The sequence below is a fragment of the Gossypium raimondii genome, chromosome 4, assembly GCF_025698545.1.
Source record: "Gossypium raimondii isolate GPD5lz chromosome 4, ASM2569854v1, whole genome shotgun sequence".
Classification (NCBI taxonomy): domain Eukaryota; kingdom Viridiplantae; phylum Streptophyta; class Magnoliopsida; order Malvales; family Malvaceae; genus Gossypium; species Gossypium raimondii.
The window spans coordinates 2713427-2735945 of NC_068568.1; the positions used below are offsets into that span (position 1 = coordinate 2713427).

Below are 22519 nucleotides of genomic sequence, written 5' to 3' on the forward strand. Positions count from 1 at the left end.
TTACACTAAATTCACTAGTAATTTAAGTGGGTGGGATTAGTTTTAGATCAAAACAAATTCAGATCGGGTTAATTCGAATTTTAAAATTTTAAAATCATTTCAGTTCATGTTAATTTTGGGTTTGAATCAATTTTAGATTCGAATAATTTTAAGTTCGAGCCATTTTAATTTCCAGTTATTTTGGGTTCGGGTCATTCGGGTAACATCACAATCTTTTTCAAACCATTACACCGAATTCACCTATAAATTGAGTGGGTTGGATCAGTTTTAGACCAATCAGTCTAGATTGAGTTAACTCGATTTTTCAGATTAATTTTGGGTTTGAATCATTTTGAGTTTAACTTGTTTTAAGTTCGAGCCATTTCAATTTTGGGTTGTTTTGGGTTCAAATCATTTAAATTTGAAGCTCAATTTTCGAATTAGATCTATTGTGGGATATCCAATTGCCAACCTGAAACTCGAATATAACCCGAGCTACCGACCTGCGACCCGAGTTTGGACCCCACCAGGTGGAGTCGTTGAGGGGCTCACGGGGAGGGCTTGCGAGCCCAGTTCGCACAGGGTACAAAGCCAAACGAATGAACCGGCGAGCACCTGGACCAACAAACACGTGTTAAGTCTAGAGTAGAATACGTGTCGATATGCATTGAGCTTACCTAGAACGTCAATTCCATGAATCATATAAATATCTGATTCTCCCATTAAGAGAATACACAATAAAAATACTCAACAAAATCATCTCAAATTTAAATTATTAATTTTTTTTATGATGATATCAAACCAAAGTTTAAATTGAAATTAATCAGTGAAATTTTCAAATTCAAGCTACGTGTCTACACCAAAGTCATCTCAAAGAGGTGGTGAGGGTCCCGTTCCCTAACCTTATGTGAGGCATTTAAGTGTGGTGTCGGTAAGCCATTGAAAATGGTGATCCCATGATCCCTTTTGAACACCATTATATAATAAGGCTTTGGTATCCAATCTCTGATATCATATCACTACCTCAGAAGCAATAACAATGGAGAACCTCGAGTTTCGGGGAAGAGCACTTGTGGCGTTCACAGTATGGTCATTATTATTTGTGACCACATTTTGCAATGCTAACGGTGATGGTAAAACAGTTGAAGTGGTCGGGGTTGGTGAATGCACAGATTGCAAAGAGAATAACTTGGACACCACCCAAGCATTTTCAGGTATTGTTTTCATCTAAGCTGCTCAATTAATTTCGAGGCCATTCCTTGCATGTTGTAGTGGCCTATATTGCTGAGGGGAGTTAGTTGTTTGGGTCGGTTCCGGATCCTCAGAAGTATTGTTTGTGGGTGTTTATGTTTGATTATCTGAGTTTTGTCACTTGTATTTTAAGGAGAGCCTAAGAAAGTTCACGGTAATGTTCTTATTAGAGGTGTTCATAGGTTCGAGCCGGGCTTAGGCATGATATTAACATACTTTATGCTTGTCCATGCCTAGTCCGACCCGGAATATAGGCTTAAAATTTTACTCAAACAAGCCCATATTTGCAAAAGACTAACCTAAGCCTATTTTAGGTCCACCTATATTATTTTTTAAATTTTTTAAAAATATTTATATTATATTATTTTAATATTTAATAATTTTATACTTTTTTTATTTATTGAAAATTTTTATATAGTCATCTGAACTTTATTTTAATATTTACATTAGAGTAGTATTATATATTTAGTATAGGTTTATTTTTTTAATGTGTTCTAAATTATATAATATATAAAAATAACATAATATAAAATATTATAAACTTAAAAATGGGTTGGGTCAAGCTCAGGCCTTGAATGTTCAAGCCTCGAGCCCGACCTATACTATAAATTGACCTATTTTTTTTTGTCCAAATCTATTTTTCGAGTCTAATTTTTTACCCAAACCCTTTGAAATTTCTAATGGGCCTTTAGGCTTAGGTGGGTAACCCGATCCATGAACAGGTCTAGTTCTTACCCACTAATGCCATATAAGGGCATAGGTTCAAAACCCATTAAGGCCAAATGTTAAACATTTCTTTGATGGATTAGGCGCTCCATCAAACTTCGTGAACCCTTTTGAACTCCCTTCAAAGTTACGAAACAAAAACTCAAAGTTAAAACCGAATATAGAAATCTAGAGAACAATACCTTCATTGAGGGTCCAAGATTGGCCCAAAGCGCGAACTCTCCTCAACACACATATTACACTAAGATTGATATACATACGTATTTGAGTTCAAACTCAATTATATGTACATACTTTTTTTATTGACAATGGTCAATTAAAGAGTTGATACTCAAGTACTCATGATAGGGATAAATCTGCAAAGCTGCTTAAATATAGATACACTTCTCCCCAAAAATTTAAAAAATTTAGTCATGAGTAAGACAAAAGCTCTAAAAAATAGTAAAAAGAGGTTTTTATTTGATTCATTATTAGTGTATAAATCTACCAGTGAACCATCACACTAACATTTTGTTAACATTAGAGAATTAAACTTTATGATGTTATGTTAATGGTGTATTCTCCCTTTCTTTAATTTGAAGCAATATTTATGATGTTATGATAATGGCGTTTTCTCTTTCTAGGTCTTCGTGTAACCATAGATTGCAAGCCAGAAAATGGTGACCATTTCAAAACCAGAGGGTCTGGAAAGCTTGACAAACAAGGCAATTTCAAAGTCTCTCTTCCACAACACTTGTTCAAAGATGGCAAATTGAATGAACATTGCTACGCACAGCTTCGCACTGTATCATCACCTCAACCTTGCCCTTCCATTAATGGCTTAGAATCCTCTAAGCTAGTTTTCAAATCCACCACCGACCAGAAACACCAGTTTGGGTTAAAAGAGAACCTCAAATTCTCACCAATAACATGTGTCTCAGCCTCCTTTTGGCCTCACCACCACCACAACTTCCCTCCATTGCCTAAGCTTCCACCACTTCCGCCATTGAAAAACTTCCACCATCATTACCCTCACCCTCCCATCTACAAGAAACCTCTTCCACCACCGGTTTATAAGCCTCATCCGGTGCCGGTCTACAAGAAACCACTCCCTCCGCCGGTTCCTGTCTACAAACCACCGGTTTATAAGCCTCATCCGGTGCCGGTCTACAAGAAGCCGCTTCCACCGCCGGTTCCTGTCTACAAACCACCGGTTTATAAGCCTCATCCGGTGCCGGTTTATAAGAAGCCGCTTCCACCGCCGGTTCCTATTTACAAACCGAAACCCTTCCCTCCTATTCCTCACAAGCCACTTCCTCCTCTTCCGAAGATTCCTCCATTTACGAAGAAGCCGTGCCCTCCGCTTCCCAAGCTTCCTCCCAAGTATTTCCACCACCCCAAGTTCGGAAAATGGCCGCCGTTGCCGCCGTTTGCTCCACATCATCCTTGAAGTACGTAGGGTGTACTGTAAAATGAAGTGTTATATGCAATATTTAATGAAGCATTGCATGCAATAAAAAAGGTCTATCTTCGTAGGGGAGATAAATTAAGTAAATGTTTAAATTAATTAAGTTGGACGTGTTTGTTGAATCTTTTTCTTTACTTGCTGATTATAAAACTATGTCATTTTTATTGAAATAATAATATTATGTTAGGGCCAATATAAATACCGATTGAGGCTTAGTTCGATTGATATGGGCATTATTGTCAATGTAGGAGAAAGTGAATTCGAGTGTAGCCAAGCGCATTATCCTCCTATTTATGGGTTGGGGAGGGAGTATGAGTAGTTCTTGGCATTATGTCTAAAAGAACAGATATTATCAGAACCTATAATGATATTATTCAAAAAAAAAAAAAACTACTACAATCCAACAAAATGTATTAATATTATGTGTTAAAATAATTTTAAGATATATTAGGCACTTTCATTTTAGCCACTCATAAATAAATCCTTTCGATTTCGTCATCCCCTTTAGAATTTTTATTTTATTTTATTCACTCAATTATTAAGGGTTAAGTCGGAAGTTGTAATAAAGTTAATGGTTGAGTGACTAAAATAAAAATTTTCTCTAACAACCGTTATGAAACTGAAAGAATTTTTTTTTATATGATCCAAATGAAAGTGCCTTAACGATTGAGTTAACAAGTAAGGTTGTTTACTCTATTTAATTTTTTTTAAAAAGACATAATAACTTATTTGACCCTTTAACTTTACAAAAAAAACATTTTAGCACTTCATTTTTATTATTTGTCAAATCACCCCAAAATGTATGAAAAAGTTAACGTTTGTTAACTTTGCTAATGTGGCAAACACGTGGATTGCCATGTTAGCAATTAGTTTTTTAAATAAAGATATTTTATATATTTTAATAATTTTACTAATTTTTTGAAATATTTAAAACTTAAAATTTTAATTGATGTTAATTTTCCATCTATTTTGGGTGATTTAACAAATAATACAAGTTTAAAGGTTAAAAATAAAATTAAAAAGTAAAAAATAAAATAAAGGACTAAAATTAAATTAAAAGGTAAAATAAATCATTATACTAGAGAAAAAAAATTAAACAAAGTAGCTTGGTCCTAGACTTGTGGCCCGACTCAAAAAGTGGGAGGGTTTGAATAAATATATAGGCTCAAAAAATAGGCTTGGGCAACAAAAAATAAGGCCTTGTTTAGAAAATGGGTTGAGTCTCGAGTAATGCTTTTTTGGCTTGAACTCGACTCGACCTAGCCCGAATTTGTAAAAAAAAAAAAAAAAAAACTGTTGTGTTTTTGTTGTTTTCTTCTTGTTGTTGTTTTTTTACTATTTTGTTATTGTTTCCCTATCATGTTGTAACTATTTTGTTGTTATTGTTTGGATATTGTATAATTATTGGTTTATTGTTAATTTTGTCACTATTTTAGACAGGGGCGAAGGCAGAACAATTTTTTAGGGGGCCGAATGAAATTTTAGTTTTTTATAGTCTATAATATATCTTTATAAATTTTAAAGGATTAAATTAAATTTTTATAATTTTAGGGGAACTAAAGTGTAATTTTACATTTACTAATTAATAATTTTAAAATTTTTTAAAGGGCCTAAATAATATTTTTTCATTTTAGGGGGGTCGGGCCCCTGTCAACCCCCTAGCTTCACCTCTGATTTTAGAGGCATTTACTTGTTAAGTTGCACCTATATTAGTGTTATTTAAGTGTATATATATTTTTTAATTTATTATCAATTTATTAGGAAACGTATATTTTAATACTTTTAGTATTTTTGATGTATTATATTTTTTTTTAAAAAATTAATATTTTTTATCTAGATTGAACTTGAGCAAATTCTTTCAAACCTATTTTTCGGGCCCAAGCCGAACAAAAACCTAACAAATGAACCTAAGATTTTGATTGGGCTTAACTTCACGTGGGTCATGATCAATTTTATTTAAACTTGCCTCGAATTTCTATAATATTCAACGTGGAGTAAAAAAAAAAATCTCAAAAAAAAAAAAAAATGGACCGCATTTAGCGTGCGTGTGTATAACGCTAGATTAGAAGGGGCATCTCGGTCTTAATCAACATTTATGTAACTTTATTTATGCATTTTAACAATAATTATAACTTACTTTATTATTAAAATTATTTTATAGTGGAAAAATGGTCCAACAAAACTCTGCCGTATCGCATCTGATGCTTCTTCTTTTTTTCTAAAAAATAATTATTCTTATTTTTCGTATATGGAATTTATTTCAAATTTAATGTGAATCGAATCCAATTTTGACCCACATTTTATCATTTAATTTTTAAATATAAAATATAATTATTTCGTAGGAGAGTTTTTAAGGTATTTATCTTATATTTAATGTTAATTAAATTTGTCATTTTAAAGAGATAATAGTATAACCTAATTATTTGGTACATCAATAGGAAAATATTTTAATTCTATATATGAATTAAATAATTATGATATATTTTAATTGATATTTAAAATAATTTAAATATCATATAATAATTTTCCAATAAAATTAAGTTATATAATAATTTTCAAGTTTTAATTTGTGAAATCCAACTTTACTCAATTTTTTATTAATCTTGTTATAGATTTTGATCATATCTGTTCTTTTTGACATAATGTTTAAAACTACCCATAGTCCTCTCCAACCCATAATTAGGTTCTAATTATATTTGGTTTTTTTTTGACAATAATACCATGCCAATCGAGTTAAGACTCAATTGATTTACCTATTTTTTTTCTATAAAAGAACCTACCTAAATTTCTAGCTTGACTACAAAAGAGTTAATATATTATTTGGTACATGAGTTTCATTTTAATGTTTAATTTGGTATCTAATTTTTTTTTGATGAGTTTGATTCTTGAATTTGGCTTTTGTTGATTCAAATTAAGTACTTAAAATTGATTTTTTTTTTGTCTTAGTTAAGTACCAAAAAATACATAAGTACCAAATTGAACATTAAAGTAAAACTGAAGGACTAAAAAGAAAATGGATGACCACAATTCAACCCGAATTAGATCCATTAAAAAATCAACCCGACCCGTTTGCAGGTCAACCCTCATTCATCTTCTCTATATAAACCAGTCTCTCTTTAGCTTAAATCTCACACTAACCCACCAAAACAAAATCCAAAAAATAAGCCAATTTTCAATTTTTTTTAACTATGGCTTCAAATCCCAAGGTTTTCTTCGACATGACGATCGGAGGTCAACCGGCCGGCCGGATCGTGATGGAGCTTTTCGCAGACGTCACTCCTCGTACCGCCGAGAACTTCCGGGCACTCTGTACCGGCGAGAAAGGCGTCGGTCGTTCCGGTAAACCACTCCACTACAAAGGCTCTAAGTTCCACCGCGTGATCCCTGATTTCATGTGCCAAGGAGGTGATTTCACAGCCGGAAACGGAACCGGAGGTGAATCGATATACGGGTCTAAGTTCGCCGACGAGAACTTCATCAAGAAGCACACCGGACCCGGCATACTATCCATGGCGAACGCCGGTCCCGGAACGAATGGATCTCAGTTCTTTATTTGTACCGCTAAGACCGAGTGGCTCGATGGGATGCATGTGGTGTTTGGTCAAGTTGTTGAAGGTATGGATGTGGTTAAAGCCATTGAAAAAGTTGGGTCTAGCAGTGGAAGGACTGCTAAGCCTGTCGTTATTGCAGATTGTGGACAGCTTTGTTAAGAACAAGAACAAGAACAAGAAATGGAATAATGTTGACTCTGGTCTATGAATGGTGATTCATGTCTGAAATTTATCATTTTTATGTGTTTTCTTTTGCTGGTTGCTGGATTTGGCTTAGGTTGTTCTCTAAGAACATGACTGCCATAAATAATGTGCGCTATTTATCATCTTATTTGACCATATAATTGAGTTATTACATACCCTTTTTGTTGTTTTTGCAATACAATCTTTATTTCTTGTTTTATTACAAGGAAAAGTCAAAAAGAAAACTGCTTAATAATTTTATTATATTACAAGGAAAAGTCAAAAGAAAAGTCAAAAGAAAACTGCTTAATAATTTTATTATTATTAAATACTGATAAAGAAAATGTTTTGTGTAACCGATTGAATTTATGGTTTAATGATTGATATGAGTATTGTTGTCAATACAAGTATATTGAAGCACGAGTTGAGAAAGATCTAAATCTATAATGAGATTGTTTAAAAAAATATTGTCTATATTTGGAGAAACAAGACTGCATAAGTGATTTCAATACTATCAGTGCAAGTAAAATATATGACAAATGATTAGAAAGAATCAGACGAAATTTACACATGATGTATGCATATTTATGAGATTGAAAATTCATATATAGTAATTGTAATTTCTGTTCTCAACCCATGACCAATATGAACTCAAAATTTCCTTCATAATCTCAAAAATGACTCTATTTATAGTAGTTTCGTTCCATGTCTCATTTCAGAATGAACCTCAAAATAGCTCTATTTCATTATATTCCATCTAGATCTCAGTTCTATTTTTATATTGCCATTGACATGATATAATAGATGCGAATTCTATTCTATTTTTTTCTATTTATATATATATATATATATATATATTTGTATATGGTGAGATTCTAACTTAAGTATTCAAAAATTTAGACCTTCCGTCATACTGCTAAGATTCCTTTACTTTCAATTTTTCTAGCAACTTCATGAGATTACCTTTCAAATTTTTTATCTCGACCTCTAGATATGGAACCTAATTTTCAACCAGGTGAGCTTTCTTCACATAAGCATAGCTATTGGCATTATCCCTCCTTCCAACTAGCAACTCTTTGCTTTTGATCCCTCAGAGAGCCTCTAATTGATTTGCTTCAACCGCTTAGCCTTTGCTGATAGTTGTACAAGCCTCATAATTAGGTATGAAGACGGTTCCATCAGCACTAAGGCATAGGAAGCATTAATAAGAAAGATGTCAGAATAATAGAAGGCACGAAATGTTGCAAACAAGAGAAAGGCCTACATATACATGTATCAAGGGTCTTCGTAAGGCTTTTAGTGACGTGTTTCCCTCATTCTTTGGGCTGAGTGACAGGAAGTTTAGCAGTCAAATGTTTATGCACATATTGGCAAACGAAATATGGAGGTTACCGCTCCTCTTCGAGCATTAACTTTGCTAAAGGATCTCCACTCTTCCAAGGCCAAGCATTGTATGATGAAGACCAAGCACCAAAACTCGTCACATAACAAAACAATGCTATTTCTGCTAGAGTTGCACCATTTAGGTTATGCTCTTCGAAATAGAATCGCCAAAAACCATGTAGGGACCATATCTCGCTAAACTTCACTAGTTCTATCCTTAAACGACAGAATGGCTCCCTATCGCGGCCTGAAACAAGCTAAAGGGATGAAGGAATAACCCACTTGAGGATAAAAATAAACCTCCAACTTGTCCTCGATAAGAATATATTTGTGGGGATAGTAAGACAGGTTCCATGGTTCTTTCAATCTAAAAAGTACAGTACCATTTGTCACCAAGAAACCCTAAATAATTGACTAGGGGTAAAAAGTACAGTATGGCAATTTGGTCATACGCCAACTTTTTGAAACTTTTCTACTCGCTCTTGCAAGAATAAGATATTGTGTCAAATGGTTGCATATGCGAACTTGATACGGGATGAAACTTTTAGTAAGACAAGTTGCTCTTCTTCTTATTTTAACTGCTGTCTTGCTTCCACCTAGTTGGCTTGGCTCTTCTCGTGTCATTCTAATTGGCGATGATAAGATGTAGTGTTTGTGACAAGTACATACAGTAAGTAGATCTGAAGAGCCACCATGTCTAGAAAAACGTAATCATCTCCTATTCAAGGAAGGCCTTCATTTTATTGTATCGAGAAAGCTGACTTCACTTTTGATGATCTTTTATCCCACTAAATCACTTCCCAAAGCACTATTAGGCATTCTTGTTCCAGTAAGGAGATTTAAAGAGGGAATCTATCGCGATGTTTCCTCCTGGTGCCTAGGCTTTTTCATGTGCTTAACATGACATCACTTTTCTTAGCATTGACAGAGTATTCTCCCTTTGTCTTGAGAGAAATGTGCATAGAGCTACCCCGGTTTTTTATTTTTCCTACAAAGCTCGTGCACCTTCTTTCTTGAAAGGCATTTTGCCTTTGTTCTTGTCACCTCCTTCACCCACTGATTGTTGAGCAATATTTTGTTCCATGCCAAGAGGTTGGGTTATTTGCTTTACTAAGCCGTTATCCTTGAAGAAGAAGAAGAAGATACAAGCTCAGAAATCACAAAAGAGCCCTACTTATAAGTATCTAAGTAGGAAATCAAGAAATAGAAAAGCCCCAATAAAAAATCAACGCTTGTTTTGGGAGTGTAAAGTCTTAAAGAATTCTACCGAGAGGAGGAGTGAATTGGTAATCTAACTTGTTTTCACTAAGGTGAGAAAGGATAGAAAATATTGACTCAATGGTTTGGCCTTAATTGGCTACCTCCTTATCTTTGCCGATAAGAATTTTCCAAATTCATTAACTTGAATTGATACGTTTCAAAGACAAGTATAATCTAATAAGGCTTAGGCAAAAACCTTCTCCTCCTAGCATTCAAGGCTAAACAAGAACCTCTAATCCATTAATGCTTTCTGCCTAAAAATCTTAAAGTTCGCTTTTTAATAGAAAGAGAATATTTGGGCAAACAAATGATCAACCTCTAGTAAGTGAGTGTTTACAAAATTAAGCTCTTAAAAGTACAATAAACCCTTGTATAATGTGATGGGTGTCGAATCCACCAATATAAACCTATGCCTTAATTTGCAAATTATGCAGTATAGGGAGTAGGGTCGATCCCTCAGAGACTGGTTTACTGTAAATTGTTGCTATCTTGACCAGATTTATGTCGGGGCATCTGTCGTGCCCAAGAAATTCGGGGGGATAAAATTTGATGACCTAAAATAAACAGAAAAATAACGTAAAAAGTAAAAGTTGAAAACAGGATAATAAAAACAGTGAAATAAATATTAAGAAAAATTAATTAGAATAAGCTCAGCTTTAGGCACGAATTTTCCTCGTCTTTGAACCGATCCTCGAAATTGGATGAACTCCTCTTTTCCAATAAGCTAGTTATAGCTACCAAGGACGCCTTGGACACCAACTCTTCCTTGTGTAAATTAGTTATGGAACGTCCAATAACTAACCCTTACCGATCGAACAACCACGAAACGTTCGTGATTTAGAACTCCGGCAGCTTTGTGTTCTAGAAGAGCCTAGCTCGAACCAATGCCCTCAACCGCGTGAGACATTTAAATCCGGTTACTACTTCCCTTGACGGAACCAAACAGCAATCTCCACTTGGCACGCCAATGTGTTCACAGAAAACCGATTAGAAATGTTCCTTTCGGAATTCCAACTGTACGTCTAATCACACTAAATCAAACGACATCTTTTTTGACTTAGTGTTGATCTGACTTTGTGAGTTGACAAAATCATACTCTTAATCCAGAGAAGTAATAAGTACTGGAATATTAGGAGTTAAATGGCTCGGGTTCGTAACTCACGGGTTTTGACGAGGCTAATTTCGGCCTAAAGCTGAAAATGGGTTTAGTTGGCTAAGGTTTGGGGCATGTTGGTATTGGAATAATTAAATAAGATTGAATAAATGAAAAAAATGAAAGTGAGTGGTGAAGGTGACGCAAGGTTGGAAATTAATTGCTGACAAAAAAAAAGAAAGAAAAGATTGAATTGCAAGAGATAAAAGTTTAATTTAAAAACGAAATGATTAAAAACTTGATGGAAAATTTTATGAAAAGACTTGATGAAAAACTTTAAAAAGAACTTGCTGCAAAACTTGATAAAAAAAAACTTGGTAATTAAAAACTTGATAAAAGAACTAGATGAAAAATACTTGAAGAAAGAAAAACACTTAATGAAAGACTTAATTGAAAGCTTGATTTATGAATTGATGATTAAAATGAACAATGTAGCATCTATTTATACTAGTGGCCTTGCTAAATTAAGAGTCAACTAGTATAGAAAATCAAGGAAAATATTCCATAATATAAAAAATATCCCAAAATAATCTCCCACTAAGTCAACAATTTCGGCTAATTAATCTTGGAAAAAATCTTCTTTGGCCCTCCTTCTTTGCTTCTTTCTTCAATCTAGCCCAATTGTTTCCTTTTTCTTCTATTTAGCCCCAAATTGCATTCCTGCACAAAATTCAATAAATATGGCAAAATTAGTGGTGCATTCTCATAAATTAACCAATTTAATTATATAAAATATGTAACTGTAGCATTTAATCATAATGATTTTCAATAAAGCTCAATAAATAATAAACAAGAAAAGAGGAAAGAAATGAACTAAAAATTTGCTTGCTTGAATGCGTTGATATCTCTTCATTCATCGACCTCTCGTTATGTCAATGAAGTGAATTCTAGCTATTTATGGTCGTAGGGGATGAAAAAGAGCCGTTAGAGGCATTACAAATGCAAGTTGAAACAACCCTACATCCTAATGTATCATTACCTATGAAGAGGGTATCCATACTTCTAAAAAAAATAGTCATTATAAATAATGAGGTGTTGATACTTTTTGGGTTAGGTATCGATACCTCAATAACAGGTATCAAGGTATAGATACCTTGCCCATCTAGAAAAAAGCTTTGGCTATTGACATTTCAAGGCACTGATACTTTACGTAAAATACGATACTTGGGACTGATACTTTACGTAAAATATGATACTTGGGTGTGTATCGGTGCCTCAAGAACAAGTATTATCTTACCCCTCTAGAAAGGCCTACGGATACTAGCCTAGGGGTATCGACACTTAGCTATTAAAATTGTTATTTTTGTTTCAAAAACACACTTTAAAATATTTTCAAAGCTTTTCAGTTAACTTAAGAGCACAAGATATGAGTAAAATCAATTTAAACAAGCATTCTTTAAGCTTGCTTTGGATTTGAAAATATTTTCTAAAATATTTATTTTGTTTTGAAACATAAATGACCTAAGCAATAATATGAAAAAAAATATCTTAAATGTTGTTATATCAAAAATTTTATAAATCAAAGCTAACAGAGAGTAATTAATGAAAGGGCACAATGATTGGACATTAATCATGACATTTCAAAAGTCGTTTTAGTGTTTCACTAGATATTAACTCAAGGTAGGTCAATAACCTGCCTTTCATTTAGGGGCAATTATTATACCCTCACCATATCACCTCTCATCGAAACACCTGATGCTTATACTTGAAGGTAAAATTTGATGAAGCTCGACCTTGCTAGAAGCATAGTCCCAATCTCGCTTCACCAAACACCGCATCAAATGAGATGATCCCACACAATCCCTAGAATATACATGGATAAGTGTTCCTATCAACACCCATCTATCTATCACCTCTTCGAACTAGATAATATTATAACCAGTCACCTCACAAAGTCCCCTCATATCAACTCCTGGTTGATCATTCTACTACCTACATCTATGGAATACAAAAATAGATGATTGAAACCCATACCAAACCAACCTTCGTTTATAAATAATATCCTCCAGCACCAAGGCACGAGATATATAATACAACCCTCACTCTATTCAAATACAAATTCAAAACCTTCATGGTTAATAGCTGTACACGCCACCTACAATGTGAACATCACTTTACCTGCCCAACATCTTGCATAAAAAATTATTATACCATATTCCATCTATGTAAGCTCCTTTAAGCAAAGAATAACTTCTCATGGTATACATAGAGAAAAGCAGAAAGTGTCTCAAACAGAAACACACTTTAAATACTAAATATGGTGGTAGAGACAGCCAATAGATTTGCCAGAAACAGCCACCTTTGTTTTATCATTTTAAAATGTTATATATATTCGTATTTATCACAAAATGTGAATGGAATTCAATTTTAACTCGCATTTGATCATTCTAAACCGAAAGAATTAGATTTAGAATCTATGCCGTCAACTTTCGAGCCTCCCCTCATCCTATATAAACATAGTCCCTCCCCTTTACGTACCCTACTGACCTATCAAAACAATACAAAATCCAATATTCAGCAATGGTTTCCAATCCTAAAGTATTCTTCGAAGTGACGATCGGAGGCGAACCGGCTGGTCGGATTGTGATGGAGCTTTTTGCCGATGTTACCCCTCGCACTGCCGAGAACTTCCGTGCACTCTGTACCGGCGAGAAAGGCGTCGGTCGTTCCGGTAAACCACTCCACTACAAAGGCTCGAAGTTCCATCGTGTGATCCCTGATTTTATTTGCCAAGGAGGTGACTTCACAGCTGGAAACGGCACCGGAGGTGAATCTATATACGGATCCAACTTCGCCGACGAGAACTTCATCAAGAAACATATTGGACCCGGCGTACTATCCATGGCGAATGCTGGACCGGGTACTAACAAATCTCAGTTCTTCATCTGCACCACTAAAGCCGAGTGGCTCGATGGAAAGCACGTTGTTTTCGGACGAGTGGTCGAAGGCATGAAGGTGGTTAGAGATATTGAGAAAGTTGGCTCTAGCCGTGGAAAGACTACGAAGCCGGTTGTTATTGCCGATTGTGGACAGAGTACTTAAAAAACAACAACAAAAAGTAGGAATTTGCTTATGTTTGCCTTTGGTCTTGAATGTGTTTCATGTCTTAAAATTTCATTTATATGTATTCCTTAGTATTCAGCTATGTTTCTAAAGTCATGTTAATTAGGTTTTACTTGTAATAAAACATAATTATCTATTTGTAAATAAAAAGAGGTTTTACGTGTAATAAAACATAAACAAGTAAGAAAATTAAATTGCAATTAGATTTATCCATGGGTTGGGATACCTAGACTGGTTGAAAAGTGAGAGAGTTTGGGCAAAAATATAGATTCAAAAAATGGGCTTGGATAAAAAAAATAAGGCCCGTTTAGAAAATGGGTTGGGACTCGGATAAGACTTTTTTGGTCTGGACCTGACCCAAATTTGCAAAAAAAAAAAAAAAAAGCTATTGTTTTCCTGTTGTTATCTTGTTGCTTTTCTGATGTTTCTTTTTATTTTTATTTTTACTATTTTGTTGTCATTTCACTATTATGTTGCTATTATTTTGTTGTTATTATTTGGATATTATATAACTCTTATTTTATTATTAATTTCGTTACTATTTTAGAGGCATTTGTTTTGTCAAGTTGTACTTATGTTAGTGTTATTTAAGTATAAAGATTTTTTTTTAAATTTATGTTAAATTTTTTGGGAAACATTTTTTTAATATAGGCGGGCCCGGCTGAGCAAAATTTTAGACCTATTTTTTGGATCGGACCCGAACATATCAAACGGGCCTAAAATTTTTCTCAAGGCCCGACTCAGCCCAACCCATAAACAAATCTAATCGCAATCCACTATTTTTATAAAACATAATTTACTAAGAATATTCTTATTTAGTAAAAACAGAATACGATGTATGTCATATTTGTGAATTTATATATATATATATATATACATATACTTTTTTATGTTTAATAAATATATAATTTTAAATAAATAAAATTTGAAGTTAATAAATTATTTATTTTACTCTAATTTTATAATAAATTATATTTTAAATGAATTGAGATTGTTAACATTTGAATTTTAACATTGAGTTTACCCGATCTTTAACACATGCTATCGATTCGCAAATTTAACTTACGTGTAATATAGTTGTGTGTGTGAGTTCTTATTGAATGATTAAAAAATAGTTAACATTTTTAATTGAAAATAAACAATATTATGTTATTGTGTCACATCATTATTTAAAATTTTCATTAAAATTATGGTTGTTTTGATAATAATGTGACATAATATTAACGTGCACGCCATCACATAACTAAAACTGAAAAAAACGTATTATATTTAAGGACTAAATTGAAGAAAAATACAACCCAAGGTTGAAAAGAAAACAATTTCAATAAAAAACATTTGATCTCATGGGATTTCTTGATTTTTAACAAGGATTTCAATCCAACCCTAAAAAGAAAATTAAAAAAGCCTTTGATAATTACATTGGGAATTTAGTTTATTCCTCTATGTAATTGGAGATATGAAGCTTCCTTGCAAGAGAAAGAAGACTACCTAGGTGGATTTTAATATTTAGTTTATATATATATATAATCATGATGTATGGGTGTCCGATCTTAGTATATGCATGGATATATTATGGATGAATTTTATTTGATTATTTTCTATTCTTCATTGATTGTATTTTATATTTAAATTAGACCTGTTTATGGGTCGGGCTATTTGTCTAGGTTCGAAGGTTTGTCCGAAATTCGAGAGGGTTTAGGTAAAAATATTTGGCTCAAAAAATGGGTTTGGGCAAAAAATTAGGCCCCGAGTCCAGCCTGACCCAACCCGTTTTAAGTTTATAATATTTTATATTATGTAATTTAGAACACATTAAAAAAATAAAACTATATTAAATATATAATACTATTCTAATGTAAACATTAAAAAAATATTAAGATGCCTATATAAAAATTTTCAATAAATAAAAAAGGTATAAAATTACTAAATATTAAAACAAAATAATATAAATATTTTTTTAAAAACTAAAAAAATAATATAGGTGGGTCTAAAATAGGCTTGAGTTAGTCTTTTGAAAATATGGGTAGGATTGGGCAAAAATTTAGGCACAGATTTCAGGCCGAGTCAAACTTAGACAAGCATAAAATATGTTACTATCATGTTTAAGTCCGGCCCGACCCGACTCATAAACACCTCTAATTTAAATTACTTAAATATATATTTATACTTGTATTATATTTATGAATATACTATATTAAAAAACTTTAAAAAGGATATAATAATTTACTTTAAAAAACTTGTATATTTATCTCAAAACCAAAATCCTCCCATTTTACTTATATAAATATAATAGGTGTTTTCACCTAAATAATACAAAAAATAAAATTAATAACTGAAATGAGATGTCCATAAGATTATTTACCAAAATGGTATGATTTTATTAGTGTTGCCTGTCAAATTGGCGGCACCGTACTAAAATATAATGATCTAAAGTATTTAGGGACCTGATATGCAAATTTACCATGTTGAGTGACTGCTGAAAAAAAAAGTGAAAAGTGCCGCTTGACAGTGTAGCGGCACCAAAGCTTAAATGTGGCTAATTGCCTTCTAAGCCCTCCTTATTTATTATTTTATTTTTATTCCTCTTCAACTTACTACATTGTGTTTAACTACAAAAATAAGTTGAGGGCTTGTTTAAACACAATGTAGTGAGATGAAAGAGAATAAAAATAAAATAATAAATAATGAGGGCTTAGAAGGCAATTAGCCACATTTAAGCTTTGGTGCCGCCAAACTGTCAAGCGGCACCCTTTCACTCTTTTTTCAGCAGTCAATCAACATGGTAAATTTGCATATCAGGTCCCTGAATACTTTAGATCATTACATTTCAGTTCGGTGCCGCCAGTAAAACCATACTATTTTGGTAAATAATCTAATGGGCATGCCATTTCAGTTATTAAGTTTATTTTTTTGTATTATTTAGGTAAAAAAGTCAATATAATATATATCGGGAGGGATCTATTTACACTGTTGGATTTATCAATATAATTGCTATTACTATTTTAACGATGCAACCGTTAGATTTATTAATATGATTTTACTTGTCATGTATGCAACGGTTGAATTTTTTATTTAAAACAAATATTTAAATTTTTTAATTTACATCAAAATTGACATGTTTTCCTATATATGTACACACTTTGGATAACTTATAAGAAGACCAAAAAAAGGCGTGTATAGTTCTATTAAAATCAAATTAACCAATCAAATTAAGTTAGTTTGATTAATTAAATTAACTATTGATTAATTTAGTTCAAAAACAGATAATTAATTGAACCCACGGATTAATCGAAATTAATAATATATATTATATTGCTATAAGTCTAATATTATATATAAACTCAATATTTATTATATATCTATAACTACAATATATATTACCCAAATGCGACTACTAAATTAAAATTTTCACAATTTTCTTTGGCATTAGAGTGAATTAAAAATTTCATTATCATTAATTGAATTTTCTTTTTTTGTACTTAAATTCTTCATTTCAGTATTTATTAATTTTTCAATTTAGGAGATAAACTTAGTTGTCTCACAATGTCATTATAGCATCAAATTAAAAAGAGTTCTTGCGACGTATAATTGGAAAACCGATATGATCTCGAATAACAAATTGACATAACAAATTGCGTGAGTGGTTGGATTTGTCAAAGAAATTAATGATTGAGCTTAAACGACTCGCGCAGTTAAGGTCGTTGATTCGAGTCGAGTCCTTTTAGTTTGCAAGGCTGATAAGAAATTAAATTATGGGTGCTGGTTTCAAGATTGTTCGTTTGGTAAGAGTTAATTGTCGGACTGTTCCTACAATTAATTTACATACAGAAAGGCTGATGGTTTGAGGCTACAACTGACTTATTGATTGGAGGAAAAAATCTATTGTCCGGGATTAGTTCGAAATTGGAACCAAAATCAGCTATGAAGCTAGACCATTGTCTTATCAATTTACTCAATTTAATTTCGTTTTACTTATTCTACGGCTTATTTATTTATTTTATTATAGCCAGATTTAATCCTTTTTTATTTATCGTACAAATTATCAGGCGTCGTAGACATGAAAACTGCCCATCACACATCCTAGACCCTACTTCTTATACTACTATTTTACATTCTGATTATAACCATAAAATTTTATCAGGTCATACTAGGATTTTGGTGGCACCTCATTCAGACAAGGCATATGTTACCAGAGAAGCTCTCTCCTGGCTACGTAATCTAAATCTTGGCCGTGTTATAGTGGAATATCAACGCATGTTCTATGGACTACTCGATCGGTGGTGTTGATTTTGGGTCACCGAACACCGAACGCCGAACGGGTGCGATAAGCTATGTTTGTAATGTCATATTCAATTGTGGGGGAAAAAACCAGTTGCACACTTGGTAATTAAAACATTGGATATGGATAAGAACTAAACTAGTAATAAAGGACAAGTCAAGGGTAAACTTTTTATTTTCTTTTAAAAAACAAAATTTTCGCTAATTGAATTTTAACTCGATTGGTATGAACACTGTTGTCAATATAAGAGGATGTGAGTTCGAGTGCGCTGAAGCGCATTGATCTCCTATTTATGGGTTGGGGAGGGAAATTATTCAAAAAAAAAAAACTTTCTATATAATGTCATAAGTCTCTGTTTTTCTGTATTTTAATCTAAAAATTAAAGGGTTTCAATTACTGGAAATAAAAATACAGAGACTAAAATTTAAATTTGTGAAGACTATAAGGATCTATGACATATTTTACTAAATTGTTATTGTTATAGAATAATTTTTTTTAAAAGTTCAATTACTTTAATATTTTTTTAATCTCAATTTCTATAAAATTATGTTAAACTATAATAATTATTTTATTTTTATTACAATTTATTTATGTAACAACCCAATTTTCAGTGGTATCAAAAATAGTGGTTCGAGGCCACCAAATTCGGCAAGTAAGTTCAGTAAATATTATTCTTTAATATTTAAGAGTCAAATATAGTTTTAGAAAGGTTTTGAATTAGTAATTTGTATTTTATAAAAAATTATTCGGTTAAGTAGTTTTAAAAATGAGGTATCTAGACATCATTTCTATTAAACCGAGCCGTAAATATTTTTATAAATATTTACAGAGTGTCATTAAGGTAGTATTAAAGTTTCATTGAAAAATTTTAACGTTTCGATAGTTAATTAATTAAAATGGAATTGAAAAGGTGCAAAACTTATTAATTATAATATTTAAGTGATTAAATGACTTGATTGACAAATGAGAGAGGACTTAAGAAGCAAATATGCCTAAATTTAATGGATGAGACTGCATAATAAGAGAAAAATAATAAAATAAAGCCATGGGTGGCAAAATTGTAATTTCGGCAAAATTAAAAGGAAACAAATTAAATATAAAGATTTCTAGACATTTCTTTCTTCAATTCTCTGCTCAAAAAACGCCATGGAAGAGAGCTTAAGTTGGGTTTTTAATTTTACTTCATGGAAGTTCAATTTTTACCCGATTATTGTAATTTTTATATTTTTGAGATTATTACAATTTAGTCCAATTAAATTTTACCTTTGTTTTTGATTTTGTTAAAGGTTTTGGATGTTAGAATTGATGAATATATATGATTCTTGATGTTAAATGATTAATTTGAGATATTAGTTGTTATTTAAAAGTATTTTGTTAAGTGATTTTGATGAATTTTTGATTAAGGATTAAATTGTTGAAATAATAAAAATACAAGAGTTTGTTGTGAATTTATTCTAAAATGGGCTGTATTGAATGCCATGAATATTTGGATAGCTTTAATTTGTATAAAAATGGTTAATTTGCATATTTTGAATTTAGGGATTAAATTGAATAAAAGTAAAACTTTAGGAGTAATTTTGTAAAATGTAAAAAGACCAAATTGAATGAAATGAATTGTTTTATTATCTAAATTAATAAACTGAATGAAATTATTAATTTAGATCAAGATCGGGTGGAAAATATAGGAAAATAGAGAATTACCAAAATGCCCCTGAATCTTGGTATTTCTGCAATTTAGCCAAGTAAGTTCGTGTAACTAAATTGTATATTTATATGTTTTAAATTGAATGTTATGTATTTGAAATGTATATGTGCCATGCATATAAAAACAATCACATATCTGATAAACCCAATAAATGTCAAGTCCCGTTTGAATAAATGAAATTCGATGGATACCGGATTTCCCGTATTTGTTGTGGTCCTGCATATGTTGCGGACACACCACAGTTCGAAAGAGTTTCCCTATATTAGCCCTCTCGAGCTTCCCGTTATATGGTTCTTATGAGCTTCCCGTTAATAGCTCTTCGGAGCATCAGGATCGGTTGTGATCCTGCATGTGTTGTGGGCACACTACAGCTCTTATGAGCGCCCCGTTATATGGCTCTTCATGAGCTTCCCGATTAAAGGCTCTTTGTGAACTTCCTAATTAATGGCTCTCCGGAGCTTCCCGATATTGGGTCGCTTGAACTTCCCAATATATGGCTATCTGGAGCTTCCTATTAATGGCTCTTCGGAGTTACCCGTTATTGACTCGTATGAGCTTCCTGAATATGACTCTTATGAGCTTCTCGTTATACATCCCGGTTAAGCTTCCAGTTACATGGCTCACATGAGCTTCCCATTATATGGCTCGAGAGATGGCTTCCCAATTATTTGCTCTAAGGAGTACTCTTGAATATGAATTGGCGGATTTCAGATTCGTACACTTCATGTGTACTACCCTTGTATCCATCGATATTTTAAATGATTTAACGAGTAAAGTTCTAATATGAGATAACATGAGTTTGAAATGAACTATTACCGATATATACCTGAAATACATGGAAATGATATTTATTTGATATATTGAAATATAACATAGAAAATACATGTATATGAAACTTGCCGATAATTATGAACTATTACCAGAATAAATATACACGAAATTCATGAAAATGATGGTACATGAAATATTAATATAATGAAATGAATGATATATATTTATGAAGAAACGAAAAAATAATGATATGTATCATGATATGTAAATATGTGACTATTTTTGTTATGTTGATACAAGGAAATTATGTACGTTGAGATGAGTAATAAACTCAAGTGTGACATGCCGAGAAAATAAGTTTAACAATGTTGAATTTATATGTAATATGTGCAATTACGCTAACCAGTGTTATTGCTTGATGCTTAGGCAAGTGCCAAGCTATTGGTTGAATGGTAATATGTTTATTTATATGATGCATTGAATTGGTAAGTATTTAAGCAAAAATATGCTAGTGCTCATGAAAAAGTGGTAAGGTTTAAATTATGCAATTTCTTATAAAATGACTTACCATGTGATCAATTCGAAAAAGGCTTTGGTTAAATACACTAACTTGTGGCCATAGTTGAATAATATGTTTATGACTTGTGTGTCATGCATATGGAATAAGTGTGGAAAGTAAAGAAATGCAAATGAAAATAAAGAAATTTGGAAGAGTTAAAGTTATATAAATTCCTACTAAGCTTGGGATAATATGTATAAGTGATGTTGTGGATTTATTCACCTTGCGAGTTGATGAATATAATTTCATGAATATTGTGGTATCAAAATTGGATTATTCTTGATATGTATAGATTTCATATTTGAAATGAATTAATATGATTAAAGATTACATGAGTTTACTAAGCATTCATTGCTTACGTATTTATTTTTATTTACCTTACAGATTATCGGAAGCTCGAACTGGTTGGAAGCTTGTTGGAGTTATATCACATTATCCATTGGTTCTATCGGTAATTTTGGATGATTTGATTCTGATTATAATGGCGTGTATAAGTTAATTTGGCCAATGTTGGCTTATTAATGTTTTGTTATATCTAGCCATAGGGATGACTTGTGATGAACATGTTTTGATGTGCATATAAGAGGCTATATCATGTTAGATGTGAGTGCTTGGTATAGTTGAATGATGATAATCTTATAGATATGTTAATACTTAGTACAAGTATGCATACATGTGAATTTGGTCAATTTGATAAGTTTGAATACTAGAGTACATGTGATGATAATATATGTATAAAACTTGGATTTAGCTTGATTTGAATGCTATGATATAGACTGTTGATGTGTAAAAGTGTTGAGTTAGGTTGATGACAAATGGGGTGAGAAATGTAGCCTAAAAATGACCTAATTTCGTCCACTTGGGCAAAGGCATGGGTGTGTGTCTCAGCCGTGTGTGACACACGACCAGGTGACATGATCGTGTGTCCTCTGTATCTATTAAATTGAGCAAAACAGAATGTTCACACGGCCTAGCAGACGAGCGTGTGGCTTGTCCGTGTGACCTAAGTCAGTAAGCACCTAATTTTGGACACAGACTGGGACACGGCCGTGTGTCCCTACTTCGAATATCCACATGGCCTGAGACACGGGCGTGTCTCTTGACCGTGTGAGACACACGGCCTGGTCACATGGGCGTGTGTCCCCCGCACCTTTTAAAAAATTTAAAAGTTTTTCGAAATTTTTTTTGAGTTTCCAATTTAGTCCCGAT

At 32.5% G+C, this 22519-nt stretch overlaps 3 protein-coding genes and 1 long non-coding RNA gene across 4 annotated transcripts; 3 read left to right on the forward strand and 1 right to left on the reverse strand.

Moving 5' to 3' along the window:
* The first annotated feature begins 984 nt into the window (after positions 1-984).
* LOC105779914 (proline-rich protein 4) lies at positions 985-3602 on the forward strand. The gene is made up of 2 exons (XM_012603912.2): positions 985-1193; positions 2580-3602. Exons 1-2 carry the CDS (start codon positions 1019-1021, stop codon positions 3383-3385), a joined length of 981 nt encoding a protein of 326 aa, XP_012459366.1. The 5' UTR covers positions 985-1018; the 3' UTR covers positions 3386-3602.
* A 2913-nt stretch (positions 3603-6515) lies between these two features.
* Positions 6516-7311, forward strand: LOC105779915 (peptidyl-prolyl cis-trans isomerase). The gene has a single exon (XM_012603913.2). The coding sequence runs from the start codon at positions 6592-6594 to the stop codon at positions 7111-7113; it is 522 nt and encodes a 173-aa protein (XP_012459367.1). The 5' UTR covers positions 6516-6591; the 3' UTR covers positions 7114-7311.
* A 1498-nt stretch (positions 7312-8809) lies between these two features.
* Positions 8810-12115, reverse strand: LOC128040528 (uncharacterized). Its single transcript, XR_008195091.1, has 2 exons — positions 11748-12115; positions 8810-11593 (listed from the first exon to the last, which is right to left on the reverse strand). It is a non-coding gene; the product is annotated as an uncharacterized LOC128040528 (long non-coding RNA).
* A 1246-nt stretch (positions 12116-13361) lies between these two features.
* On the forward strand, positions 13362-14213 carry LOC105780990 (peptidyl-prolyl cis-trans isomerase 1). Its single transcript, XM_012605545.2, has one exon. It carries the CDS (start codon positions 13454-13456, stop codon positions 13973-13975), a length of 522 nt encoding a protein of 173 aa, XP_012460999.1. The 5' UTR covers positions 13362-13453; the 3' UTR covers positions 13976-14213.
* Positions 14214-22519: the final 8306 nt, after the last annotated feature.